General features: G+C 43.9%; 1 protein-coding gene and 1 pseudogene across 1 annotated transcript; one reads left to right on the top strand and one right to left on the bottom strand.

Annotated features, from left to right (window-relative positions):
- Positions 1-74: 74 nt before the first annotated feature.
- Positions 75-15,639, top strand: LOC106609388 (PCNA-interacting partner-like; annotated as a pseudogene).
- LOC106609478 (pro-MCH 2) lies at positions 15,281-16,963 on the bottom strand. The gene is made up of 3 exons (XM_014208351.2): positions 16,638-16,963; positions 15,806-15,947; positions 15,281-15,462 (listed from the first exon to the last, which is right to left on the bottom strand). Exons 1-3 carry the CDS (start codon positions 16,878-16,880, stop codon positions 15,413-15,415), a joined length of 435 nt encoding a protein of 144 aa, XP_014063826.1. The 5' UTR covers positions 16,881-16,963; the 3' UTR covers positions 15,281-15,412.
- Between the last annotated feature and the right edge of the window lie 6,326 nt (positions 16,964-23,289).

The following is a 23,289-nucleotide window of genomic DNA, read 5'->3' as shown; positions in this document are numbered from 1 at the left end:
ACATAGGCGTGGTTAAATGATGACACAGAATCTGATTGGTCAGAGTAGTTATTTAGCAGAATTTTAAAAATGTCAAAGCATCAGCTGCTTGTGCATTGGCTACGTGGGTGATGAATGTATTTTGGCGATACGCTCACTACATCCATATCCCTGTTTGAGGCTGTAACATTTGTTTAGGTAAGTATGTGTTTAATGGTGTTTTATTTTTTCACTAGCTACCAGCAACCTACATGTGTATTGCTGTAGATTTTATATCCACTTTAATTAACGTTAAACATTTTAACTAATACATTGTTATAAGCCGTCATACAGTACTTTGTTTGTATTAGTTACATTGCCGTTTTGAGGGTTTCAGTACATATAACTAAACATAGTCTTGTTTATCACCTTCACAGGGACAAAGGCGACTTTAGAGGACAGTCTGAAGACAGTAGTGAGAACCTTCAGGCGAGAATGCCTCCGGGTTCTTGAGTCAGAGAGGACTAACATCCACGGGGCAGATGGAATGTTGATGGTTCTACAGCTGGCTATTGCAGAGGTCAATAAACAGGTAAAACTGGTAACATTTTATAAGCTATGAATCCCTCACTGTGGCAAGTGGCCTACAGCAGTTTCACAGGGCCCCTGCAAGACTGAGAAAGCCTCCAACCTCCCCAGAATAGTAAAAAAAAAAAAAATGTGGGGGGATCTGATAACTTACTAGAATTTTACACTTTATGCCACGGGGCAAAGGAAAAGGGTGGTTTTATAGCTACTCATGCCATTCTGCAATGAGGCTGAGAATTTGTCATTTTTAAAGCTAATTTCCTACTATTCTACACATTTTCCCATGAGGCTGAGATTTTTTGTTGTTGCAGTTTTACAGCTAATTTCCTGTTATTCTTAGCATTTTTGATATGGCTTATAATATGTTCATATTCTATTGGGGACCATGTATATGCTACAATATCAGTACTTGTTGCATTTACAACTTGTCTAAGTCCTAGCATCTACTGATTTCAACTAGTTTATAGCTGTGGATTGACTGCATTGTTTGAATGTAATAGTGGCAGTTAATACATTTTTATTTTTTTTATGGAATCATTCATCTAAAGCTGGCTAGCTAACAAGCAACATACGGTGCAGACATGTTTCCCATTCATTATTTTACACCATCTTATCACAGCACTGGTAAACCATGGTTGACCAACTCCCTGACCAAAATGGCTGGTCTTTATCCCATCAGAAGAAGCTTCATGTCCATTCTGGTGTACCATTCTTGCGTAACACGCAGGCCCCCCAAGCCTGCTGTGGTACGCCAGTGACTGTGGTCCTAACAGACACTGGGATCAAAGCCATAACATTTATTGACAACACGTTTTGGAGTTACGCCATTAAGGCAATGAGTTTATCTGCACCCCTATTATAGCCATTTGGGCCTGGTTTCCCCTGATCACATGGTCAGAAAAGACTCCTGACCCTATAATAATAACATAATTTGTCCCACCCTTGGTCCCACCAGACTGTATGGGAGGATAATTCACCATGAACTTTGCATTCTGATTCCCTTCACAGGCAGCAGTCATGGCTCTAAGCCATCTGCTTTTGCTCTCTTCTGACAGGAGAGTGGAGAGTTCAGTGTTGCCCTGAGCGACGTCCTGATGGCCTGGAAACACTTACTATTAGACAAACTTCACCTGCCCCTTTACAATGACTCTTCCCGACCAGAGAACTATGACATCATCAGGAAAGAATACGACTCCTTTCTGAAGCGCACCAACACTATGGACCTGATTGATATCCACTCTATGTACAAACAGCTAAGGGTTGATCTGGACCCTGAGGAGCCTCTGAGCTCAGTGAGTATTAGGCCTGATTGAAACTAGGATGAACGACCATGATTGTAAGTTTTAGTCAACTGTTTGATATAGTCTCAAAGGCCAGTTACGCTAACTGCCAAATCTGTGTTCATGTTGTTGCCAAGGTCCAGCTGTTTCAGTTTCTGTCCAGTAACATGGAAACCTATGAGGTGAGGGATTCCCTGTCCCAGGTCCCCTCGACTCCATCAAGCAAGTCAAAGCCATGCAGCACACAGGTAAACAAATATGTCATAAGAATGTATGAACATGTCAGCATAGTGTAAGCAAACTGACTCTCCATTCTCTCCTCACATAAGAGAAGGTGGTTTGGCCAGAATATTAAATGTTACATTGGCTCATATCGTTGTGCAACCAAGGTACTTTCTTTCACTGTTCCCTTTCGTTTTCCCAGTCAGCCTGGCAAGCCTTTCATTCTCTCTTAGCTTTTCCAGTCTTTCTCAGGCACTGGAATCTGTCTCGCTCTTATTAACAGGAACTTTAAATCATATCACTCAGATTTAAGAGCGAAATGTGAATTAAATTACCAGGCAGATGTTTTAAAACGCAACAGACATTGTGGGCTAGGACATGCGCTGCTCTCTCCAGGCTGCTGCCCTGTCAACTGTCTGATTTATGAGTGGGTAGAATACGGGTTGCTACTGTAATACTGCCTGGGGATGACAAGGTTTTTGAAATGTTGGTTTGGGTTGAAGATGGTGTTCTGACTTTAAATGGGGCCGTGTAGTTTGTGGCATCAGCTGTTGTTTTTAAAGGCTGGTAAATCTCCAATAGGTAGGAAAGGTGGTGAGGAGGGTCTTCTGCGCCTATCTGGACCAGCTGGTCAACTCCAAGAACGACATGGCCCTAGCGCACACCCTTGACACCCCTAGCAGATCGCTCGGACGTATAGCTTTTACTGACCTGAAGCGTGAAGCACGGAGCAAGAACATGTCACTCTTGGTAAGAATGACAAATTGGCCTCTATTATTTCCATGTCTGTTTCCTATCATTACACTGACATATGGGTTTAGCCAATGAATGTTGACGACATGACAATCATATGGTCTCGTAATGTTAATCACCTATATATTGCAGGCTGTGACATCATTTGTGAGAGTGATCCAGCTGGGAGGAAAGGGCTATGCCCCCGCTGAGTCTGACCCCCTGAGGAAACATGTTAAAGGCCTGTCAAGACTTTCTCCATTTCACAGACAATCTGGAGGAGATATTGGGAGACAACCCTAACCCAAGGTACTCACAACCAGCTGGGTTGTATTCATTAGTGCACATTGTAGCAAAACGTTTTGGAATGGAAGGTAAAAACCAACCTTTATTAATGGATATGTTTATGTACTGTAGTCCCTCCTGGTTTGTCTGTTTTCTTCTGTTTGGTGCCTAATGAATACCACCCTGGCCTGGCAGACTCCATCTCTGTTTACCCTTGTCATCAAATCCCACCTGTCTATTGCTGTGTACAGATCTGATTTTCCCCTAATGACTTCTGCCCCAGGTTCTCATGATAACATGTGAATTACTAAAACATGTTTATCTCGGCTACATCAAAGTAAAATTGACTAAAAGTGAAAAGATAATATGTTCCTTCCTTGGTTTGATTACTTAGTTAAATTATCATCAAACCTTAAGATTTCCTTGATCACTTTCATGGCCTGTGTATAATTGCAGATTGCTTCAGGTTTTCTCCATCAAGCGTTTGGCAGTGCCACAAATGTGGTTAAGAGATTGTTTGGTCATTCAATGAAAATGTGTGGACTGGACTTTGATCTAAAGCAATGGGAGAAGCCATGCTGTGTCACAACAAGGCCTCATTTCCCCTGAATTCCAGTAGCAACTACAGCGCTAGATGATTGACACCTTGGCACTCAGATATATAGCTGTAGAGTCCATGATATTGGATGTATTGTCCCAGTTCCCTCATAGCAGGGGCCTTCTGGGTGTTTATGACTGAGGATTTTCTCCCTGCTCTGCTGTGGTGCCTCTCTGATGGGACACTGGACTGATCTGATGCCAGAATGTCTCTTTCAACAGCCTGCACCCCTACCTCCCCCTTCACACCCTCAGTGGAGTACTGTATTTCCACACACAAACACCTTCTCTGAAGGGTTCAGGGCCTCTTGTTCAGCTAACATCTGGTATCCCAGATGATTCTGTTCCAGAGACTCACTCCCCTCTCATAATAGCTGGGTCAGGGAATCTAGCCTGCTCCTTCTCCACCCCACCATGCTACAGTGTTGACACTTGCTGCTCTTTTCACACACCCCAATAATGTTGCAGTCACTTCATGGTCAGTGGTGAATGAATAAATAAAGGTAAAATAAAAAAGTGAACCCTTAGATAAAGGGAGCGTCTTTATCATCTTTCTACTCGAGGCCTATAAGTAGAAGACTGCTTGACTTGTCTTCCTAATGGATTAGATAATTACAAGTGTTTTATTATATTTTATGTACACCTGTTTTTCTCAGTATTGCTGGCGTTCGTCTGGTGACCAGTATCAGGGCAGCTCTGTTGAAGGGGCGGGCCAGTGGAGACGTTGTGTACGCTGCAGCTGATGAGACCGCCAAGGACCTCAAAGAGCGGATCGCTCAGATCCACCTGTCCCACAGACTGCAGTCGGCTAGAGGGACAGGGATCAGCCCAGCCAGGGTATGACACCTTTCTGGGCCAACGGATCCAACCGCTCTCAGCCTACATGTATATGTCAAGGCCCTTTTTGTTTGATCCACATCAACACCATCAACTTAACACTATAGTGTTTTGTGTATATCCTCTTCAGCCTAGATACCATGCTATTAACCACGCCACTGCTTATTGAGGTTGGGAGACTGTGAAAGTCTTCCCTGTGGCTCAGTTGGTAGAGCATGGTGTTTGCAACGCCAGCATGGTGTGTGCAACGCCAGGATTGTGGGTTCGATTCCCACGGGGGGCCAGTACAAAAAAATAAAAATAATGCATGAAATGTATGCATTCACTACTGTAAGTCGCTCTGGATAAGAGCGTCTGCTAAATGACTAAAATGTAAAAATGTAATTGCTGGATGAAGATGCTTTGGCACCGCCCTGCAGGAACAAGGCAGTCTTGCGCTCTGCGGATCAGGCTGTCCTCAGTGGGGAGGAGGGGACCTGCATGCTCACACTGTTCCGGTAAGCCTCATCTCGTGCGCACACACACTAATCAAAACTTAATATGCTAATAATTCATAGGTTTTCACAGCCTCTTTAACCCCTAACTCATAAACAGCTGCCTTCAGTCTGATTTGCTTCTGTGTCCTCAGATCCCCTGAGGTTCCCACTGGCTCCTCTCCAAAACCACTGCAGCACCGCTTCCAGGAGCGACAAGATCAACTCAAACCCAAGGTACACACACACAGCCCGCCCGCCCTCCAAGTAGGACCAGGAGACCCGAATACTAAACATCGAATCAGATGTCCAAACATTGAAAAATAATGTCTTTACTTTCTGTAATTTCTCCCCGGTATTGTATTATTTATTTGCTCAGTTGACGCCCCTCATCTTATAACTGGTTTCTACACGTTCACATTTGTACAGCTGTGTTTTTGCTCCCAGCGTTAATCCAGTGTGTTGCTCTGAGTTGAGTCTGGGGTATAAAACTTCTCCTCTACAATCGGGGATTCAAACCGGCAACCTCCCAGTGACACGTTTAGTTATGCTTCTCAACAGGGCTCCACCCTCTTGGTTTGATAAGTAGCTGGTCAAAAGATGCTCTGCTCTTCTGTTTTTGTCAATCCCTCTGAGGGTTTGCCTGTTTACTGTGGTCATTGTATTGCATCCCTAGATGTGTTCTCTTTTCATTCATTGTCAGTAGGTCTGGGACAATACCAGTATCGTAATATTTTTCCATGGCAAAAATGTAACCACAAAGCAGAACTCTTTGGTCAGGTTGTCTGCTGTAGCTTGGGAAAAAATAAATGTGGCACTGGATGACAACATGTTTGTTTCCAACATTGGGGCTCTTTTCCTGAAGTGAAATCCGCTTCATGTTTTTTTTATTTTTTATTCCCTTGCCACGATATTAATGAGTATCATGATACTGGTATCAGCCTAAATTATCGGGATGTAAATGGATTGATATAACCAGCGGATGTGGAGGGATTCTCAGTTAGTGTGGTTTTGCAGCCTGGAAGGCTGTGGGCTTATCGACTTGCCTCAGTGTACATGTTTGCTGTTTTCACTATGCGCTTGTAGAATTGAGACCTGGTGCTAACATGCTGTGCTCGGCAATAACAAGTATACCGTTCCGCAAATACAACCTGGATGTAGAAACTGCTTACTCCTCTAAAACAATGACAGTTTGAGATTTAAAGGGGCTGGGTTGTTCTGTCTCTACATGAAAGACTGCATGAACCCCTTTCAAACATGTGTGCTAAACACATTTTGTGGAAATGGGCTCCTTTATTTGATTGCGCTAGCAGATGTCACTTTAGCTCCCCACATTCTGGCCGTCTTCCTGTGAGTGCGCTGTAATGGTCCCTGGGCTGCTCACCGCTTCCTGAACTCGGCGGGCGGAAGCTTTCTGCATCCACTTCACTTTAAAGATGCCATATCAGTCACTTAACTCGACTAGTAAGGGAAACTTGAATGGTTGCTGTCTGCTGAATGTCTTTATCAACCCGGACCCCCGTCCAATAGTTTCATCATACGCTGACGGCAGTCACCTGGCACACGTGCAGATAGTCACATTTTTGTTTTTGCATTGTGGTTCTTTTTTCCATGCTTTTGTGTCTGTTTCAGACAGATTAAACACAGCAAGTTAAGTGAGCTTAATGATGTATTGAATTGCATAATTTGGATGAATAGTATGATACATTATTGATTGACGTGTCTGTGATAATTTGATCTCTGTAACGAGATGCCTTTCAATGCTTTGACTTATTCCTCTTCCCCACGAAATCAAAGCTGGCTCATCATAAGAGGAGCTGCCATAAGAACACAATGCGTCTGCCAACATCTCACCAAATATCCTGATCTTGCAGGTGGGCTATTGGGCTTGTGTGCGTGCATTCAAAAACAAACACCAGACCCGAGAACAGAGCAATTGCTTGCACCTGCTGTTCCTTGAGGTCTCATCAGGATGGGCTTACTTTAGCCTGGCCAGGCCAACCAGTCTATAGAGGTTGTCTTAGGACAGCCTCAGAAGCGGTGCCCCCCCCCCTTATGTCATCCTCTCCCTGTAATAGAACTAGATGCTGCTCTTTCCACCTGCTATAATTGGATTAAGTGTGAACTGCATGTCAGGGGACGTCATGTCAGTCTTTTACCTCTTTGCCTGCATTATGTTCTCCCCTGTCCGTCATTATTTCTGACTTTAGTGAGGCGTTTTTGTTAGCATGTAATGAGGGTACGTGTACATTTCATGCCTGGTGACCCAAGGGTTAAATGTTGTTTTAGGTGCTCTTTTGAGGAGTTATTTTGAGTTCTTTGAAATAGCTTTCTTTTGGGCTTTGATTTCACCCCTTTGCTTTACAGTCCCACCCAGTTTTGCACAGTTCTTTTTTCTCCACTGGATTCCTCCTTCCCTACTGCGGTTCTGCTGCTGGCCTGGAGGGAGAAATCCTTGAGTCGTGATAATCCCCAGCAGGCCTAGATCAAACGGGGGATAAAGAAGTGGATCAGCCAGGGCCCGGTTTCCCGATAGTGATGGAATTTAGGCTTACGGGTGTTTTTAACGATGCATCTTGCCTACAACGGCTAAATATGTAACATGCGTCTCCCAAAACACAACGCAGAGAGAAGGGTCGTGAAGTGCATCTTGGAGCATGTGTCGAAACTGATGAATTTATAAAAAGTTATTTCACAATACTAACAACAGATCAGTTTCTGAGAGATATTACCACCCACTGCTGCAAATGTTCACGCGGCTTATTGTAATGCCTACCCAATAAAAATTCATTTAAATCACAGATTTGGCACATTGCGCACATGATACAGTAGGTTACACACCATGCAATGTATTGAAATTATACAGAGTAGCCTACAAGTAGAAACATGTATAACTCAATTGATTGAACGTAACATGTATATTTCAATGTTGTCATCTCGGTTTTCATTTGTAGCATCTTTTTAAACGTCGCTTGTTTGTCAATTGCAAAGACAATTTGGTATTTCTGTTATCGGTGGTCAGACGGATAAACCATGCAATTCTTTGTTTTGCGGGGATCTGTATATAAAGTGATGCTGGAGGGCAGAAAAGCATCTGAGTGTGAGGCAGGCGTTAGATTACGAGCGTTTTCAAGTGCAACGTTAACGAGGCAGATTTAACGCTACTCATACGAAGGTTCTAACAATGAATGTAGCCTTTAAGATGCTTTTGGGAAACCGGTCCCTGAGCCCTATAGTATTATGACCCCTTGACTTTTTTGTTACAGCCTTATTCTAAGAGTTAATACCCAAAAATATTTTATCAATCTATACACAATACCCCATAATGACAAAGCGAAAACAGGTTTAGAAATGTTTGCAAATTTATGAAAAATAAAACAAATACCTTGTTTACATAAGTATTCAGACCCTTTGCTATGAGACTCGACATTGAGCTCAGGTGCATCCTGTTTCCATTGATCATCACCTGTGGTAAATTCAATTGATTGTGGACATGATTTGGAAAGACACACACACAAAAACACACACGTCAGAGCAAAAACCAAGCCCTGAGGTTGAAGGAATTGTCCATAGAGCTCAGAGACAAGATTGCGTCAAGGCACAGACGTGGGGATGGGTATCAAAACATTTCTGAAGCATTGAAGGTCCCCAAGAACACAGTGGCCTCCATCATTCTTAAATGGAAGATGTTTGGAACCACCAAACTGAGCAATCAGGGGAGAAAGGCCTTGGCCTGGGAGGTAACCAAGAACCTGATGGTCACTCTGACAGAGCTCCAGAGTTCCTCTGTGCAGATGGGAGAAGTTGTTCAGAAGTACAACCATCTCTGCAGCACTCAACCAATCAGGCCTTTATGGTGAGGGGCCAGACGGAAGCCATTCCTCAGGAAAAGCTACCAGACAGCCCACTTGGAGTTTGCCAAAAGGCACCTAGAAGACTCTCAGACCACAAAAAACAAGATTCTGTGGTCTGATGAAACCAAGATTGAACTCGTTGGCCTGAATGCCAAGCGTCACGTCTGGAGGAAACCTGGCACAATCCGTACGGTGAAGCATGGTGGTGGCAGCATCATGCCGTGGGGATGTTTTTCAGCAACAGGGACTGGTAGACTAGTCAGGATTGAGGGAAAGATGAATGGCGCAAAGCACAGAAGTGGTTTCGTGACAAGTCTCTAAATGTCCTTGAGTGGCTCAGCCAGAGCCTGGACTTGAACCTGATCGAACATCTCTGGAGAGACCTGAAACTAGCTGTGCAGAGACGCTCACCATCCAACCTGACAGAGCTTGATAGGATCTGCAGAGAAGAATGGGAGAAACTCCCCAAATACAGATGTACCAAGCTTGTAGCATCATACCCAAGACAACTCGAGGCTGTAATCACTGCCAAAGGTGCTTCAACAAAGTACTGAGTAGAGGGTCTGAATACTTATGTAAATGTAATATTTCAGTTGATTTATATGTACAATTTGCCAAAACTTTGAGAGAGTGAGAGAGAAAAAACAAAGTTTTTGCTTTGTCATTATGGAATATTGTGTTCAGATTGATGGGGGGAAACAATATAATCAATTTTAGAATAAGGCTGTAACGTAACAAAATATGGAAAAAGCCAAGGGGTTTGAATACTTTCCAAATGCACTGTAAACATTACAATGGAAATCGCAAATTCAACAGTAAGTGGTTTGGAAGGAATCAATGGCTAACTGCAAGCGCTGCAAAGCAATCACTAGCCTGCTATTCAATGGAGAGGGTGTGGTCCAAGTCTGGGTATCTTTTCCAAGCTTAAAAGGATAAACATTCACATGCAACATCATGGGCCAGAAAAGGTTGAATACAATTGGCCATGCTGTCAAATCCAGCATGACTTCTGCCGTGTTCAAAACAACTGGAAACTCAGAACTAGGAAATCTGAGATTTCAGTGAGTTCAAGACAACTGGGAAACTGGGGGGGGGGGACAAGCTCTGACTTGGAAAATATATTTGGAAAGGTCATGGTGTACAGTGCGAATACTGTAAGAATTGCCCGTGTTCTGTATTCTGTCGCTGTACATTTCAAAAGTGCTGAAATAGACTAGTCTTAACTCGCTCATTAAATGTCTTACTCAAAATTATGGATTGCCTCATCTGCTCATCATTCCCTTATGCCACAGTTTGAACATCTCAATTGTCAGTAGAAACCACATTTGTTTAAGCAAGTCAGCCATATCAGCTATGTTTTTTTTTTTTTAAAGGCAGTACATGAGGCTGAATGAACTGTTTCGCAGCCAGACGAGGCTCCACTGATAGCCAGGTGCAGTGGTGGTAAAGGTCAACTCCATGGTGCTGAAAAGAAAGCTCTGCTGTTGGGAAAGCTTTATGTGGGCCCTAACAGTTTGTGGGCACCGTTTGTCACTGTTACAGTGCAATTCATGTATTGTTTAGTGTTGTGTAGTGGCTTTGCTGGCATGTATTTAAAAAAAAAAAAAAAAATTGGGGTAGTTTGCCCCACCAATACTTACATGCTAACGTTGCCAATGGAACTGGCTATCTCGAGTTGAACAAAGTTACCCGTTAACGTCTCAAAGTTTTGGCAAATTGTACATATAAATCAACTGAAATATTACATTTACATAAGTATTCAGACCCTCTACTCAGTACTTTGTTGAAGCACCTTTGGCAGTGATTACAGCCTCGAGTTGTCTTGGGTATGATGCTACAAGCTTGATACATCTGTATTTGGGGAGTTTCTCCCATTCTTCTCTGCAGATCCTATCAAGCTCTGTCAGGTTGGATGGTGAGCGTCTCTGCACAGCTAGTTTCAGGTCTCTCCAGAGATGTTCGATCAGGTTCAAGTCCAGGCTCTGGCTGAGCCACTCAAGGACATTTAGAGACTTGTCACGAAACCACTTCTGTGCTTTGCGCCATTCATCTTTCCCTCAATCCTGACTAGTCTACCAGTCCCTGTTGCTGAAAAACATCCCCACGGCATGATGCTGCCACCACCATGCTTCACCGTACGGATTGTGCCAGGTTTCCTCCAGACGTGACGCTTGGCATTCAGGCCAACGAGTTCAATCTTGGTTTCATCAGACCACAGAATCTTGTTTTTTGTGGTCTGAGAGTCTTTAGGTGCCTTTTGGCAAACTCCAAGTTGGCTGTCTGGTAGCTTTTCCTGAGGAATGGCTTCCGTCTGGCCCCTCACCATAAAGGCCTGATTGGTTGAGTGCTGCAGAGATGGTTGTACTTCTGAACAACTTCTCCCATCTGCACAGAGGAACTCTGGAGCTCTGTCAGAGTGACCATCAGGTTCTTGGTTACCTCCCAGGCCAAGGCCTTTCTCCCCTGATTGCTCAGTTTGGTGGTTCCAAACATCTTCCATTTAAGAATGATGGAGGCCACTGTGTTCTTGGGGACCTTCAATGCTTCAGAAATGTTTTGATACCCATCCCCACGTCTGTGCCTTGACGCAATCTTGTCTCTGAGCTCTATGGACAATTCCTTCAACCTCAGGGCTTGGTTTTTGCTCTGACGTGTGTGTTTTTGTGTGTGTGTCTTTCCAAATCATGTCCACAATCAATTGAATTTACCACAGGTGATGATCAATGGAAACAGGATGCACCTGAGCTCAATGTCGAGTCTCATAGCAAAGGGTCTGAATACTTATGTAAACAAGGTATTTGTTTTATTTTTCATAAATTTGCAAACATTTCTAAACCTGTTTTCGCTTTGTCATTATGGGGTATTGTGTATAGATTGATAAAATATTTTTGGGTATTAACTCTTAGAATAAGGCTGTAACAAAAAAGTCAAGGGGTCATAATACTTTCCGAATGCACTGTATGGCTGATGAGTACTGATACGTTTTATCTTCATATGACAAGGATTTGCCAATTAGATTGTCAACTTGATTCATGATTACTGCTTGCTAGCTAAGATTTTGAAAGTATGATTTTGACATGATCAGTCCAATCAAAGCAACGGTAGTTATAACATCATTTTATCTGTGGCCAATGAACTTGAGCCTTCTTGGATGGGCACTTCTAATGTAAATCTATGGCAGCACCCAAGGTGCTTGAATTTACGAGCTCTCCCCTTAGACTTTGTGGTGGCATAGTGTCCCCATGAGTGACCGAACACTGAGCCTATCACGGTGCAACTAGAGAACATTACAAACACCTACCCTCCGTATTGTCTGCTGGCCGCCTCACCATCACAGAAAGCACTAGGCTGAAACACCTTCATTTTGGAGCTGCCTTAATCAAGAAAGCAAAAAAGAGACCACGTTTGTATGCGGCTTGATACTCCATGATACCTTTTTTTTTTTTTTACGTTGTCTGCAAACTGTTATGTGACACTTATTGCCAAAATAACATGCAAAAACCAAAAATATTTTATTTTAGCTAATCAGGTGCAGCTCTGCCCCACCTTCCCTGAATGACAGGTCGCCACTGGCCAGTTCCACAAAAGTGCTCGCTCACCTTTAAGCCAGCTACATTTCTACAGCAACGAATGCTTCAGAACCAACCTGATCACAGGCAGACAAACTCCATTTATCCTGAATGAAGTGTCCAAGCCACAATTGAGGACCAATTAAATCAGATTCCCTCCCTCTCACAAATATTGCTTCATCCCCTTAATTTGAGGAAGACTACAGATTTTTTTAAAATATTTTATTGATCAAATGTTTGTTAAAAAATAAAATGCCTCAAATTACAGGTATCCTAGTGGTTAAGAGTGTTGGGCCAATAACCGAAAGGTTGCTGGTTTGACTCCCCGAGCCAACTTGGTGAAAAAGCTGTTGCGCCTTAGAGCAAGGCACCATAATTGGTCTGGATAAGAGTGCCTGCTAAATGACAAATGTTAAATTACACTTTAGTAATGACAATGCATTTGAAACTTCACGCAGAGTAAATCTTGTATATGACGTAACACTATTTTATCAACAGGAGTGGGGGGGGGTGTGTGCTTGTGCATTGATACTAGGATACCAAAGACAGCAAAACTATATTTCAAATGAACACTGCACTTCAGCCTATTTCACACATCGCCTGCGGAATTTGCAATGACTTTTCTTTCATTTTGATTTCGGCAGAAATTAAAGTGTGGCACTGACTCGCCCATGGATTAAGGTTTCGGGATTGTCTCGTTGAAGAGTTTGGCGTTTGACTAGCCATGTGCGACATGCATGTACAGTTACAAGCCTGCTAGCGTTAGCGGCAGGCGGACAAGCAATAAACACTGTCGTAGTATGGAGGAAGCCTGAGAATGTGAGGTTAACTGAAGCTGGCTAGCTTTAGAAAAACCTGAGTTGCTCTAGCTTCAATCATAGTATACTGCTGGGATTGTGGGCCCTGGAGATCAGACTCACAACTTTTTTTCCCTTTTTTTTTAAATGAGCTTGTAGGTTCAGGTTCATTGTCTAATGGCAGCTTGGCTGATAAATTGTGACTAATTAAGTTTTCCTCCAGAACTTGCAAGAAAATTGTTTTGATTAACAAGCCCGTTCCTGGAGAGCTACCATCTTGTAAATTCACTCCAACCCTAATCTGGTGCACCTGACCCTCATAATTAGCTGGTTGATAAGCTGAATCCGGTTAGTTACAACTGGGGTTGGATCGAAAACCTACAGGAGGGTACCTCTCCAGGAACAGGGTTGGAGTGAAAACCTACAGGAGGGTACCTCTCCAGGAACAGGGTTGGAGAGCCGTGACAGATTGTCTTTATTTTTTTAGACCAGAGAGCAAACCATCCGATCTCAGTTTGCCTGCACCTACCAGGACGACTCGGAGCTGCCCCTCAACCGCGTGCTGGACTTCCCCAGCACCATCCAGGGCCCCATCTGTGTGCACCAGGCTCCCAAGCGGACCTTCACTACTGTGGAATCCACCTCTGCCCAGCTCCTCGACAGCAGAGGTAAAAATGTCTCGTTGTGACATCATTCTCCCTTTCTCAGCAGAGACCTGTAACTGCATGTACTAATCTGCATGCTGGTGAACTGCTCCAGATTTCCTCACATATAGTGCAGCATAGCTACATTACCCCCCCCATCAGGGATCAGCTTCTATTCCCTCTAACGCCACAGATTCGGATCGATGCCCAGACCCACCTTCCCAGCCCTGGCCTTGAACCCTGCCCAGTCCCAGCCCTGGGACTGGTACTTACGATCAACCTTTAAATGTTTCCCCATTTTATAAAACCTGGCCGCCCCCACATCTGTAGTAAAAACCTACCCCCCCCCCTTCTTTCTGTGGGAATCCAGGCTCTGCGCCATCGGGTTACATGACAAATGTTCACTTTCAGCTCGCTAGAATAAACACTCTGGCTGTTAAACTGCAGGCTAACGTCAGCAATTTTATCTGTTTTTTTTTTTTCTTTCCCCTTTTTCCTTCCTCTCTTATGTCAATTTTTTTCGACCCCAATTGTTAAGCTCTATTACTGTTTCCTCTCTCCAGTGGAGGTTTACCCAGAGGCTGGGAGGAAAAAGGCCCAGCGAGAAGGCGCGACCCGGGGGGTTGCCACAGCGCTGGGGCCCAGGAGTGGAAATGATGCCCCGAGCAGCAGAGCAGGCAGGGGCGGTCTGAAGACCAACATCCAGACAGAAGGAAGCAGCAAGGCCTGTAAACGGAAGCTGGTGGATTGTAGCGAACATTGTGGGTCAGAGTGCCAGCCGTCTCTGAAGAAACCCCCCACCAGTGTAACATCAACCAAATTGTCAGGGAAGAATGGAGGGGCTAAAGCCCCCTGTAAGAAGAAACTGCTTGCCGGACAGGGCGAGCTCACCAGCTTCTTCAGATTGTTAACTATTCATTGTCGTGTTGAAGTAGAATGCAGTACTAGTAATGTTGCTTTATTTAATCAATGGTCTGTCTTCTTTCAAGTTGAATGTTCCTGTAATCAATTGCACTTGTTTTTCCCCCAGTGGAGTTTGGCCTGATTTCAGAGGCTTTGTTGTACTTCTTATAATTTCTTTTGCCTCTGTTGTGCTTTCCAACAATTGACAGACATCATCATTTTGAAAGAAAGATCACCAGCTGTAGTGTGTCTGTGGGAGAGTGTAATGCAATGATGCAGAAGAGCTGTTGAGGCAATGTGGAAAGTCTGAGTGGTTGAAACCCAAGCAGATCTGTTTGATAGCCGATCTATGGAGGATTGGCCTGCAGTTTATCTCCCCCTAAGACAAAAGGCCCACCACCAGACACTTCTCCTCTCTCACATGCATCTTCACTACTATCATAAACACTATAGAATTTCTTATTTTCTTCACCTGTACAATGGTTACTTTCCAAATGTGGCTATATTATGTGACCCAGAATTGACGCGTACAATTGTTTTCAGGTTTTTCAAAACATTTTTAATAGTTGTTTTAAAACCATGCCACAGATGTAAGGAACAGATAAGGAAAGCGTATCGTGTTTTGCAGGAGATTGACAGATGGCAGGGCAGCAGTGTAGGATCCACCACACTCTTATGCTTGCGAACAGGGTCGGTACACTCGTCCTATCATGCATCGCAGCACTGGAGGGAATAAAATTGGTAGAATTGCAGTGGGTTTTTTTAAGCATTAACTGTTTTTAATAGTGATGTCATAACCTTCAACAGTCTTCAGTTTGTTGCTTTTATACGTCTGAAATGTCACAAGTCCAGCTGATAAAACTCTTGTTCCAAGTAATGAATGGAACATCATGGTGAAAAGTGTCAACTCCCTCATTGCTGGTTTTAATGCCAGTATCGTGTAATCTAGTCACCCATTTGACATGCTGAATGACGGTGACCTGGATCTTTCTAATGCGCACGATTGAACGGATACAGGAACCATAGAAGGAAAAATAACAAAAGGAAGTCGCTGGTCGATACTTACTCTCAAGGTCGGCCTCCCTGCGCTCTACTTTCAGGCTATATTCAGCAGGAGAGTGATCTGTGCCTCGGTCAGGGAGGACAGGAAGAGCTCGGGAGAACGCTGTGTTCATGCTACGTCTGGTGTGCCCTTTCAGTCCAATGTCCTGTGGGACAGAAGGCTAGGTCACTGTCTGGCAGGCTTCCATTAGAGTGGATCAGCCAGCCTCTACATTAGTGCTCTCTGTCCACTGATGATTCTAATGCACAATCAGGTCTGGTGAACCAAAGCCGAAGGTTATCTAGCTTGCATGATACAAAAAATATATAACAATACACATGAAAGGGCTATAGAATCCAATGTCAAAATTAATTGGACTTTGGGATGGTGTTTTTCTTATCCATTCATTTGGGATTGATGCATGCCATTTGCCAGATGGACATTTAAGAAGCGGCACAGATCTTCTGGGTCTCAAACCCCGGCCTTCTGCAGTCTGGTCCTGAGCCAGGCCATATGAAACCAGTATGAGAGGGGCCCCAGTTATCCAGACATCTAATCTGCCCAAGTGGCTTTATAACTCCTCTCTTCATCGCTCTCTCCTTCTGTTCCATTATAGCAGAGATAACGATGTCCATGACTTGCATGACATACAGATGCCAGACAAACTGAATCACTCCACATGCCTGCCAAACCTTTGATGGAGCGGAGACATTATCATACATTTTGCTACTGTGTGAATCTAATCAAGATAAACACCTATCCTTTTCATCTTTGTTTGATGATGGCTTAAGTTTGAGCGATTGTAAAATGAGGAAGGTTAGTATGATGATGGACATGGATGAAGGAAGATACTTACTGAAAGGATGATGATCTTTGTGTTGCCGTCGCCCAGTCCGTTGTCCAGGATGAGGTCCCGTCTGAACCTCGGGGCAGCCAGAGCGTTGTCGCTCATCATGTCTTCGCCTAGTATCGATCGCAGGCTCTCCTGCTCAGTCCTACCCTCCTCCAGCTTGCCTGTCGGTACAGCTAAGACGACCGAGCGGGTGTTAAACTCAGAGGACAGCACCAGTGTGAATATAACAGAGTATAGGGAGATCATGATTCCTACTATACTATCTTGGTCCTAACGGCCTTGCGAGGGTAATTGAGAGTGGACTTCAGTTGCGCTCACCTGTGATGACTGTTGATCATTGGCCCATCTGCTCTTTTTATATCACGAAAAGCCAAAACAGCTAATTTTTTTTTAACCATCATAACAAAGCCGTCAAATATGTGCGTAGAGGAGATCTGAAGTCTCCTGCTGAGCTTGGCCCATGTCATCATTGACATGTCACCCTTTTCAAAGTTCATAGCCAATTTGTAAAGCAGCTTTGAATGCTCCTTTATGTAGTCTAATCAGAAGGGAGGGTAGGTGAATAATAGCTGGATTACTGTCAGGTGTAAGGACATGCTGGATTTGAAAGAGGGGGGCAACATCTTTTCCACAGCCTCCTGTAGAGGGGTCTCCTCGGGCCCCTCAAAGATCGTAGGTCTCAAATTGGTCTCACAAAGGTCTCACTTCTCAATGCTGTCCACTTTCAAAGGTGGAAAGTAAACGGTGGAACATATGCCTACTGTGCAATCTGAAAGAAACCAACAGATTGCCTACAGTGAGTTATCATCACCGAACTACGTCAATGGCTACAGGCATTAATGCTCTGTGGGGAGAGAATATCATCCAGGGTGAACAGTCCTGGTATGAATAGAGGCTGGGTCACTAAGGTCATGTCATCAGACTTCAACAAGACCCATAGAGAATGAAAACAGAGACCCAGGTAACATTAACCGAACTGACCTATTGGTGATTGGGTATACACCCTTACCGGTTGGGTATTAGGTGGGAGGAAGTCCCTGACTTTTCTGACAACATAACCTAAAGGATACTCCAGGCACTAGTTATAGGCTATGTAACAATAGTTTATTCTGTTCTGATCCCATGGTCACTGGTCAGGAAAAACTCTGGGTTCTAGTCATTAGAACCTTGAGTGTTAGCTTCATTGCCCCGGGACTAGGCCCTGCCCATAATGAGAAGCCCACTGACCGCCATCTGTGGCTTACATGGCTTATCACCTCGTGTTCACAAGGGTAATGGCTGTGAGTTTAGGGAAATGAGCGTGGAAGAGTTTTACAAACCAAAGCTAAAGGCCTTGTTGACATAGCTCTCCCAAGCTCCTCTTCAGTTCAGTTAGGAAAACAGACAAGGGCTTACCTTATTAACATCACAGTAGCTACAGCAGAGGGATGGAGAAATGGGACATGAATAATAGTTATTGAACTCAGCTGAAGTGATTGTTCTTGGAGTTCACAGCCTTTATTTTGTGAGTATTTTTGTTGGAGGCTGAGGGGCTCTAGTGAAGGACTGAACTGGTCCACAGGGGCCCAACTGTTCCAGGAGCAGCACAACTAAACCTGGGGAGCTTCAAGATCTATTGTTTTAACCTCGCTCTATCTATCTCTCTCCCCCTCTATCTCACTCTCGCTCTCAATCTATCTCACTCACTCTCTATCTCCCTCTCTCTATCTCCCCCTCTCAATTCAATTTCCAATTGAAGGTTTTTTTTTGGCATGGGAAACACATGTTTACATTGCCATATCAAGTGACATCGATAATAAACCAAAGTGAAATAAACAATACAAAATTAACATTAAACATTACACTCACAGAAGTTACAAAATAATAAAGACATTTCAGATGTCATATTATGTCTATTTACAGTGTTGTAATAATGTGCAAATAGTGAAAGTACAAAATTGAAAAATAAATATAGGTTGTATTTACAATGGTGTTTGTTCTTCACTGGTTGCCCTTTTCTTGTGGCAACTGGTCACAAACCTTGCTGCTGCGATTGCTCACTGTGGTATTTCACCCAATAGATATGGAAGTTTACCAAAACTTGATCTTTAATTCTTTGTGGGTCTGTGTAATCTAAGGGAAATATGTGTCTCTAATATAGTCATACATATGGTAGGAGGTTAGGAAGTGCAGCTCAGTTTCCACCTAATTTTGTGGACAGGTTAATTTCTCTATAGGTGATGGCTCTGTTATGGAAGGTTTGGGAATACTTTCCTTTTAGGTGGTTGTAGAATGTAATGGCTCTTTTCTGGATTTTGATAATTAGCGGGTATCGGCCTAATTCTGCTCTGCATGCATTATTTGGTGTTTTACGTTGTACACGGAGGATATTTTTGGCAGAATTTTGCATGCGGTGTCTCAATTTGTTTTTTGTCCCATTTTGTGGATTCTTGGTTGGTGAGCGGACCCCAGGCCTCACAACCATAAAGGGCAATGGGTTCTATAACTGATTCAAGTATTTTTAGCCAGATCCTAATTGGTATGTTGAATTTTATTTTCCTTTTAATGGCATAGAAGGCCCTTCTTGCCTTGTCTCTCAGATCGTTCACATCTTTGTGGAAGTTACCTGTATCGCTGATGTTTAGGCCGAGGTATGTATAGTTTTGTGTGTGCTCTAGGGCAACAGTGTCTAGATGGAATTTGTATTTATGGTCCTGGAAACTGGATCTTTTTTGGAACACCATTATTTTTGTCTTGAGATTACTGTCAGGGCCCAGGTCTGACAGAATCTGTGCAGAAGATCTAGGTGCTGCTGTAGGCCCTCCTTGGTTGGGGACATAAGCACCAGATCGTCAGCAAAAAGTAGACATTTGACTTCAGATTCTAGTCGGGTGAGGCCGTGTGCTGCAGACTGTTCTAGTGCCCTCACCAATTTGCTGATATATATGTTGAAGAGGGTGGGGCTTAAGCTGCATCCCTGTCTCACCCCACGGCCATGCGGAAAGAAATGTGTGTTTTTTTGCCAGTTTTAACCATACACTTGTTGTTTGTGTGCATGGATTTTATAATGTATGTTTCCCCCCCCCCAACACCAGTTTCCATCAATGTGTATAGCAGACCCTCATGCCAAATTGAGTCAAAGGCTTTTTTGAAATCAACAAAGCATGAGAAGACTTTCCCTTTGTTTTGGTTTGTTTGTTTGTTTGTTAATTATGGTGTGCAGGGTGAACTTGTGGTCTGTCGTACTGTAATTTGGTAAAAAGCCAATTTGACAATTGCTCAGTACATTGTTTTCACGGAGGAAATGTACGATAATGCAGAGGATTTTCCCAAGGTTGCACTTGACGCATATCCCACGGTAGATATTGGGGTAAAATTTGTCTCCACTTTTGTGGATTGGGGTGATCAGTACTTGTTTCCAAATATTGGGGAAGATGCCAGAGCTAAGGATGATGTTAAAGAGTTTAAGTGTAGCCAATTGGAATTTAGTGGTCTGTATATTTAATCATTTCATTGAGGGTACCATCAACACCACAGGCCCTTTTGGGTTGGAGGGTTTGTATTTTGTCCTGTAGTTCATTCAATGTAATTGGAGAATCCAGTGGGTTCTAGTAGTCTTTAGTCATTGATTCTAAGATTTGTATATAATCATGTATTAGTTTTTGCTGTTTGTTCTTTGTTCTGGGGCCAAAAAGATTGGAGAAGTGGTTTACACAAACATCTCCATTTTGGATAGATAGCTCTTCATGTTGTTGTTTGTTTTCCAAATTTCCCAGAAGTGGTTAGAGTCTATGGATTCTTCAATTACATTGAGCTGATTTCTGTATTGTTTTAGTGATTCACCATAATGAAGGTGTAGGCTCAGGTTTTCTGGGTCTCTATGTTTTTGATTGGATAGGTTTCTCAATTTCTTTCTTAGGATTTTGCATTCTTCATCAAACCTTTTTTCATTGTTATTGTTCTTCGGTTTTCTGTTTGACATTTTTTTTATTTGATAGGGAAGCTTGTAGGTCAAATATACTGTTTAGTAGGTTTTCACAGTACTTTCCTTCCATCTATAGCATTTCTTAATTTTATTCAGTTCCTTTGGCTTTGATGCCTCATTATTGAGTATTGCTCTGTTCAAGAAGACTGATTTTTCTGTGATCTGATACTGGTGTCAGTGGGCTGACAGTACCTACTGTAGGAGTCCCCTCGAATATTACATTGACTATGTACATACTCAGTGTGCGACAGAGCTTGTCTATTGATCAGTTGCTCCTGTTTGAGGTGTTGGGGCTGCGTTTGAGGGCAATGTCCTTTAGGGTCCGGGCAAAAGGGGGCACTGCTGCCTTATATAGGTGGACCTGGTCGTAAAGGCTGTTCAAGTCCAGGGTGGAGTGGTGGGCCAAGTAAACATTTGGTTTTGAGGCAGAGTCACAGGAAATGTCAGGAGGGCTATCAGGGTGGCTGACAGGGGGGTGCTCAGATGGGGTGGGATCTCCTGGGCTTGGGGTTCTTCATTTGTCTGTCCTGCTGTGATGTCGAGGCTATGGTCAGGGGTGGACTGTTCTGCTGTGGTGTCAAGACTTTGGTCAGGGGCTGAGGTGAGCTGTTCTGCTGGCTTCTCTGCAGGGATAGCCAGCTCTCTAATGGGTTGTTCTCTGTCACACGGCATCCCCCTCACCCTCTCCTCCAGCACTCTGATCCTCTCCTTTAGTGCTCTGTTCTTCTCCTGCTCCTGCTCCTGCTCTTTCTCCTGTTGATGTTGTCTCACCACGGCCCAGAGTGCAGATATGTCTCTCTCTACCTCCAGCTCTCCGGGTCTGGTTGAGGGGGTGTTGTTGAGCTGGACAATTTTTTTGTGCTGACTGGAGTAGTGTTCACCTGCTGTTCCAGCTCCACCTGTCTTACCTCCAGCTGGGTGAATTTATCTGTAATTTCAATGAGGGAGTAGTACTCTGTGCTGGGAGGTTGACTTTCTGCTTGGGGTTCCTCGTCTGGGCGGTTGTATGATAAAGAGGTCTGGTCTGACACGCTCGGTGTGGGGGTATCTTTCTCAAGAAAGAGCTTATCCTGCTGAGCCATCTCTTTGATTATGTGAAAGTCCAGCTGAAACTGTTTGGGGTTGCCCCCTACCATTACTGTTCCAGACTTGTACAGGTTAACATTTGCTGACTCAGAGTCCTCGTTGTCTAATAACCTGAGTTTCTACCCATCGCTAACACCCCCCCCTTAACAGAGGGGTAATGTGTTAATATAGCACTGGAGTTGGAGTTTTGATTTGGAGTGAAGGTTATGTTTTGGAGTGTAGTATCCTATATATGTCCTTGCCAATTTAAAAAAATATATTATTATTTGTCACATGCACCGAATTCAACAGGTGTAGACCTTACAGTGAAATGCTTACTTACAAGCCCTTAACCAACAATACAGTTTTAAGAAAAAAATTAACTGAAGTAAAAAATGAATAACATGAAAATAAGAAAAATTTAAAATTAAAGAGCAACAAAAAAAAGAACAGTAACGAGGCTATATACAATGGGTACAGGTACAGAGTCAATGTGCAGGGGCACCGGATAGTCGAGGTAATTGAGGTAATATGTACATGTAGGTAGAGGTAAAGTGACTATGCATGGATAATAAACAGAGTAGCAGCAGCGTAAAAATGGGGGTGGGGACAATGCAAATAGTCCAGGTAGCCATTTGATTAGCCATTCAGGAGTCTTATGGCTTGGGGTAGAAGCTGTTAAGAAGCCTTTTGGACCTAGACTTGGTGGTCTGGTACCGCTTGCCGTGCGGTAGCAAAGAGAACAGTCTATGACTAGGGTGGCTGGAGTCTTTGGCAATTTGTTGGACCTTCCTCTGACACCGCCTGGTATAGAGGTCCTGGATGGCAGTAAGCTTGGCCCCAGTGATGTACTGGGCCGTACGCAGTTGCCATACCAGGCGATGATGCAACCAGTCAGGATGCTCTCGATGGTGCAGCTGTAGAACTTTTTGAGGATCTGAGGATCTATGCCAAATCTTTTCAGTCTCCTGAGGAGGAATAGGCGTTGTCGTGTCCTCTTCACGACTGTCTTGGTGTGTTTGGACCATGATAGTTTGTTGGTGATGTGGACACCAAGGAACTTGAAGATCTCAACCTGCTCCACTACAGCCCCGTCGATGAGAATGGGGTGCGTGCTCGGTCCTCCTTTTCCTGTTGTCGACAATCATCTCCTTTGTCTTGATCACGTTGAGGGATAGGCTGTTATCCTGGCACCACACTGCCAGGTCTCTGACCTCCTCGCTATAAGCTGTCTCATCGTTGTTGGTGATCAGGTTTACCACTGCTGTGTTGTCGGCAAACTTAATGATGGTGTTGGCCATGCAGTCATGGGTGAACAGGGAGTACAGGAGGGGACTGAGCAGCCACCCCTGAGGGGCCTCCGTGTTGAGGATCAGCGTGGCAGATGTGTTGTTACCTACCCTTACCACCTGGGGGCGGCCTGTCAGGAAGTCCAGGATCCAGATGCAGAGGGAGTTGTTTAGTCCCAGGGTTCTTAGCTTAATGATGAGCTTTGAGGGCACTATGGTGTTGAACGTTGAGCTGTAATCAATGAATAGCATTCTCATATAGGTGTTCCTTTTGTCTAGGTGGGAAAGGGCAGTGTGGAGTGCAATAGCGATTTCATCATCTGTGGATCTGTTGGGG

Source organism: Salmo salar, chromosome ssa07 (genome assembly GCF_905237065.1).
Source record: "Salmo salar chromosome ssa07, Ssal_v3.1, whole genome shotgun sequence".
Taxonomy (NCBI): domain Eukaryota; kingdom Metazoa; phylum Chordata; class Actinopteri; order Salmoniformes; family Salmonidae; genus Salmo; species Salmo salar.
Note: the sequence above shows the minus strand (reverse complement) of the source record. Positions and strands in the feature narration are given on the sequence as shown.

Coding starts and splice junctions, on each gene's coding strand:
- LOC106609478 (XM_014208351.2), bottom strand. CDS start 16,880: ATGATCTCCCTATACTCTGTTATATTCACACTGGTGCTGTCCTCTGAG. Junction 15,948..16,637: donor CAAAGATCATCATCCTTTCA/GTAAGTATCTTC, acceptor TCTGTCCCACAG/GACATTGGACTGAAAGGGCA. Junction 15,463..15,805: donor CAGGGAGGCCGACCTTGAGA/GTAAGTATCGAC, acceptor TATTCCCTCCAG/TGCTGCGATGCATGATAGGA.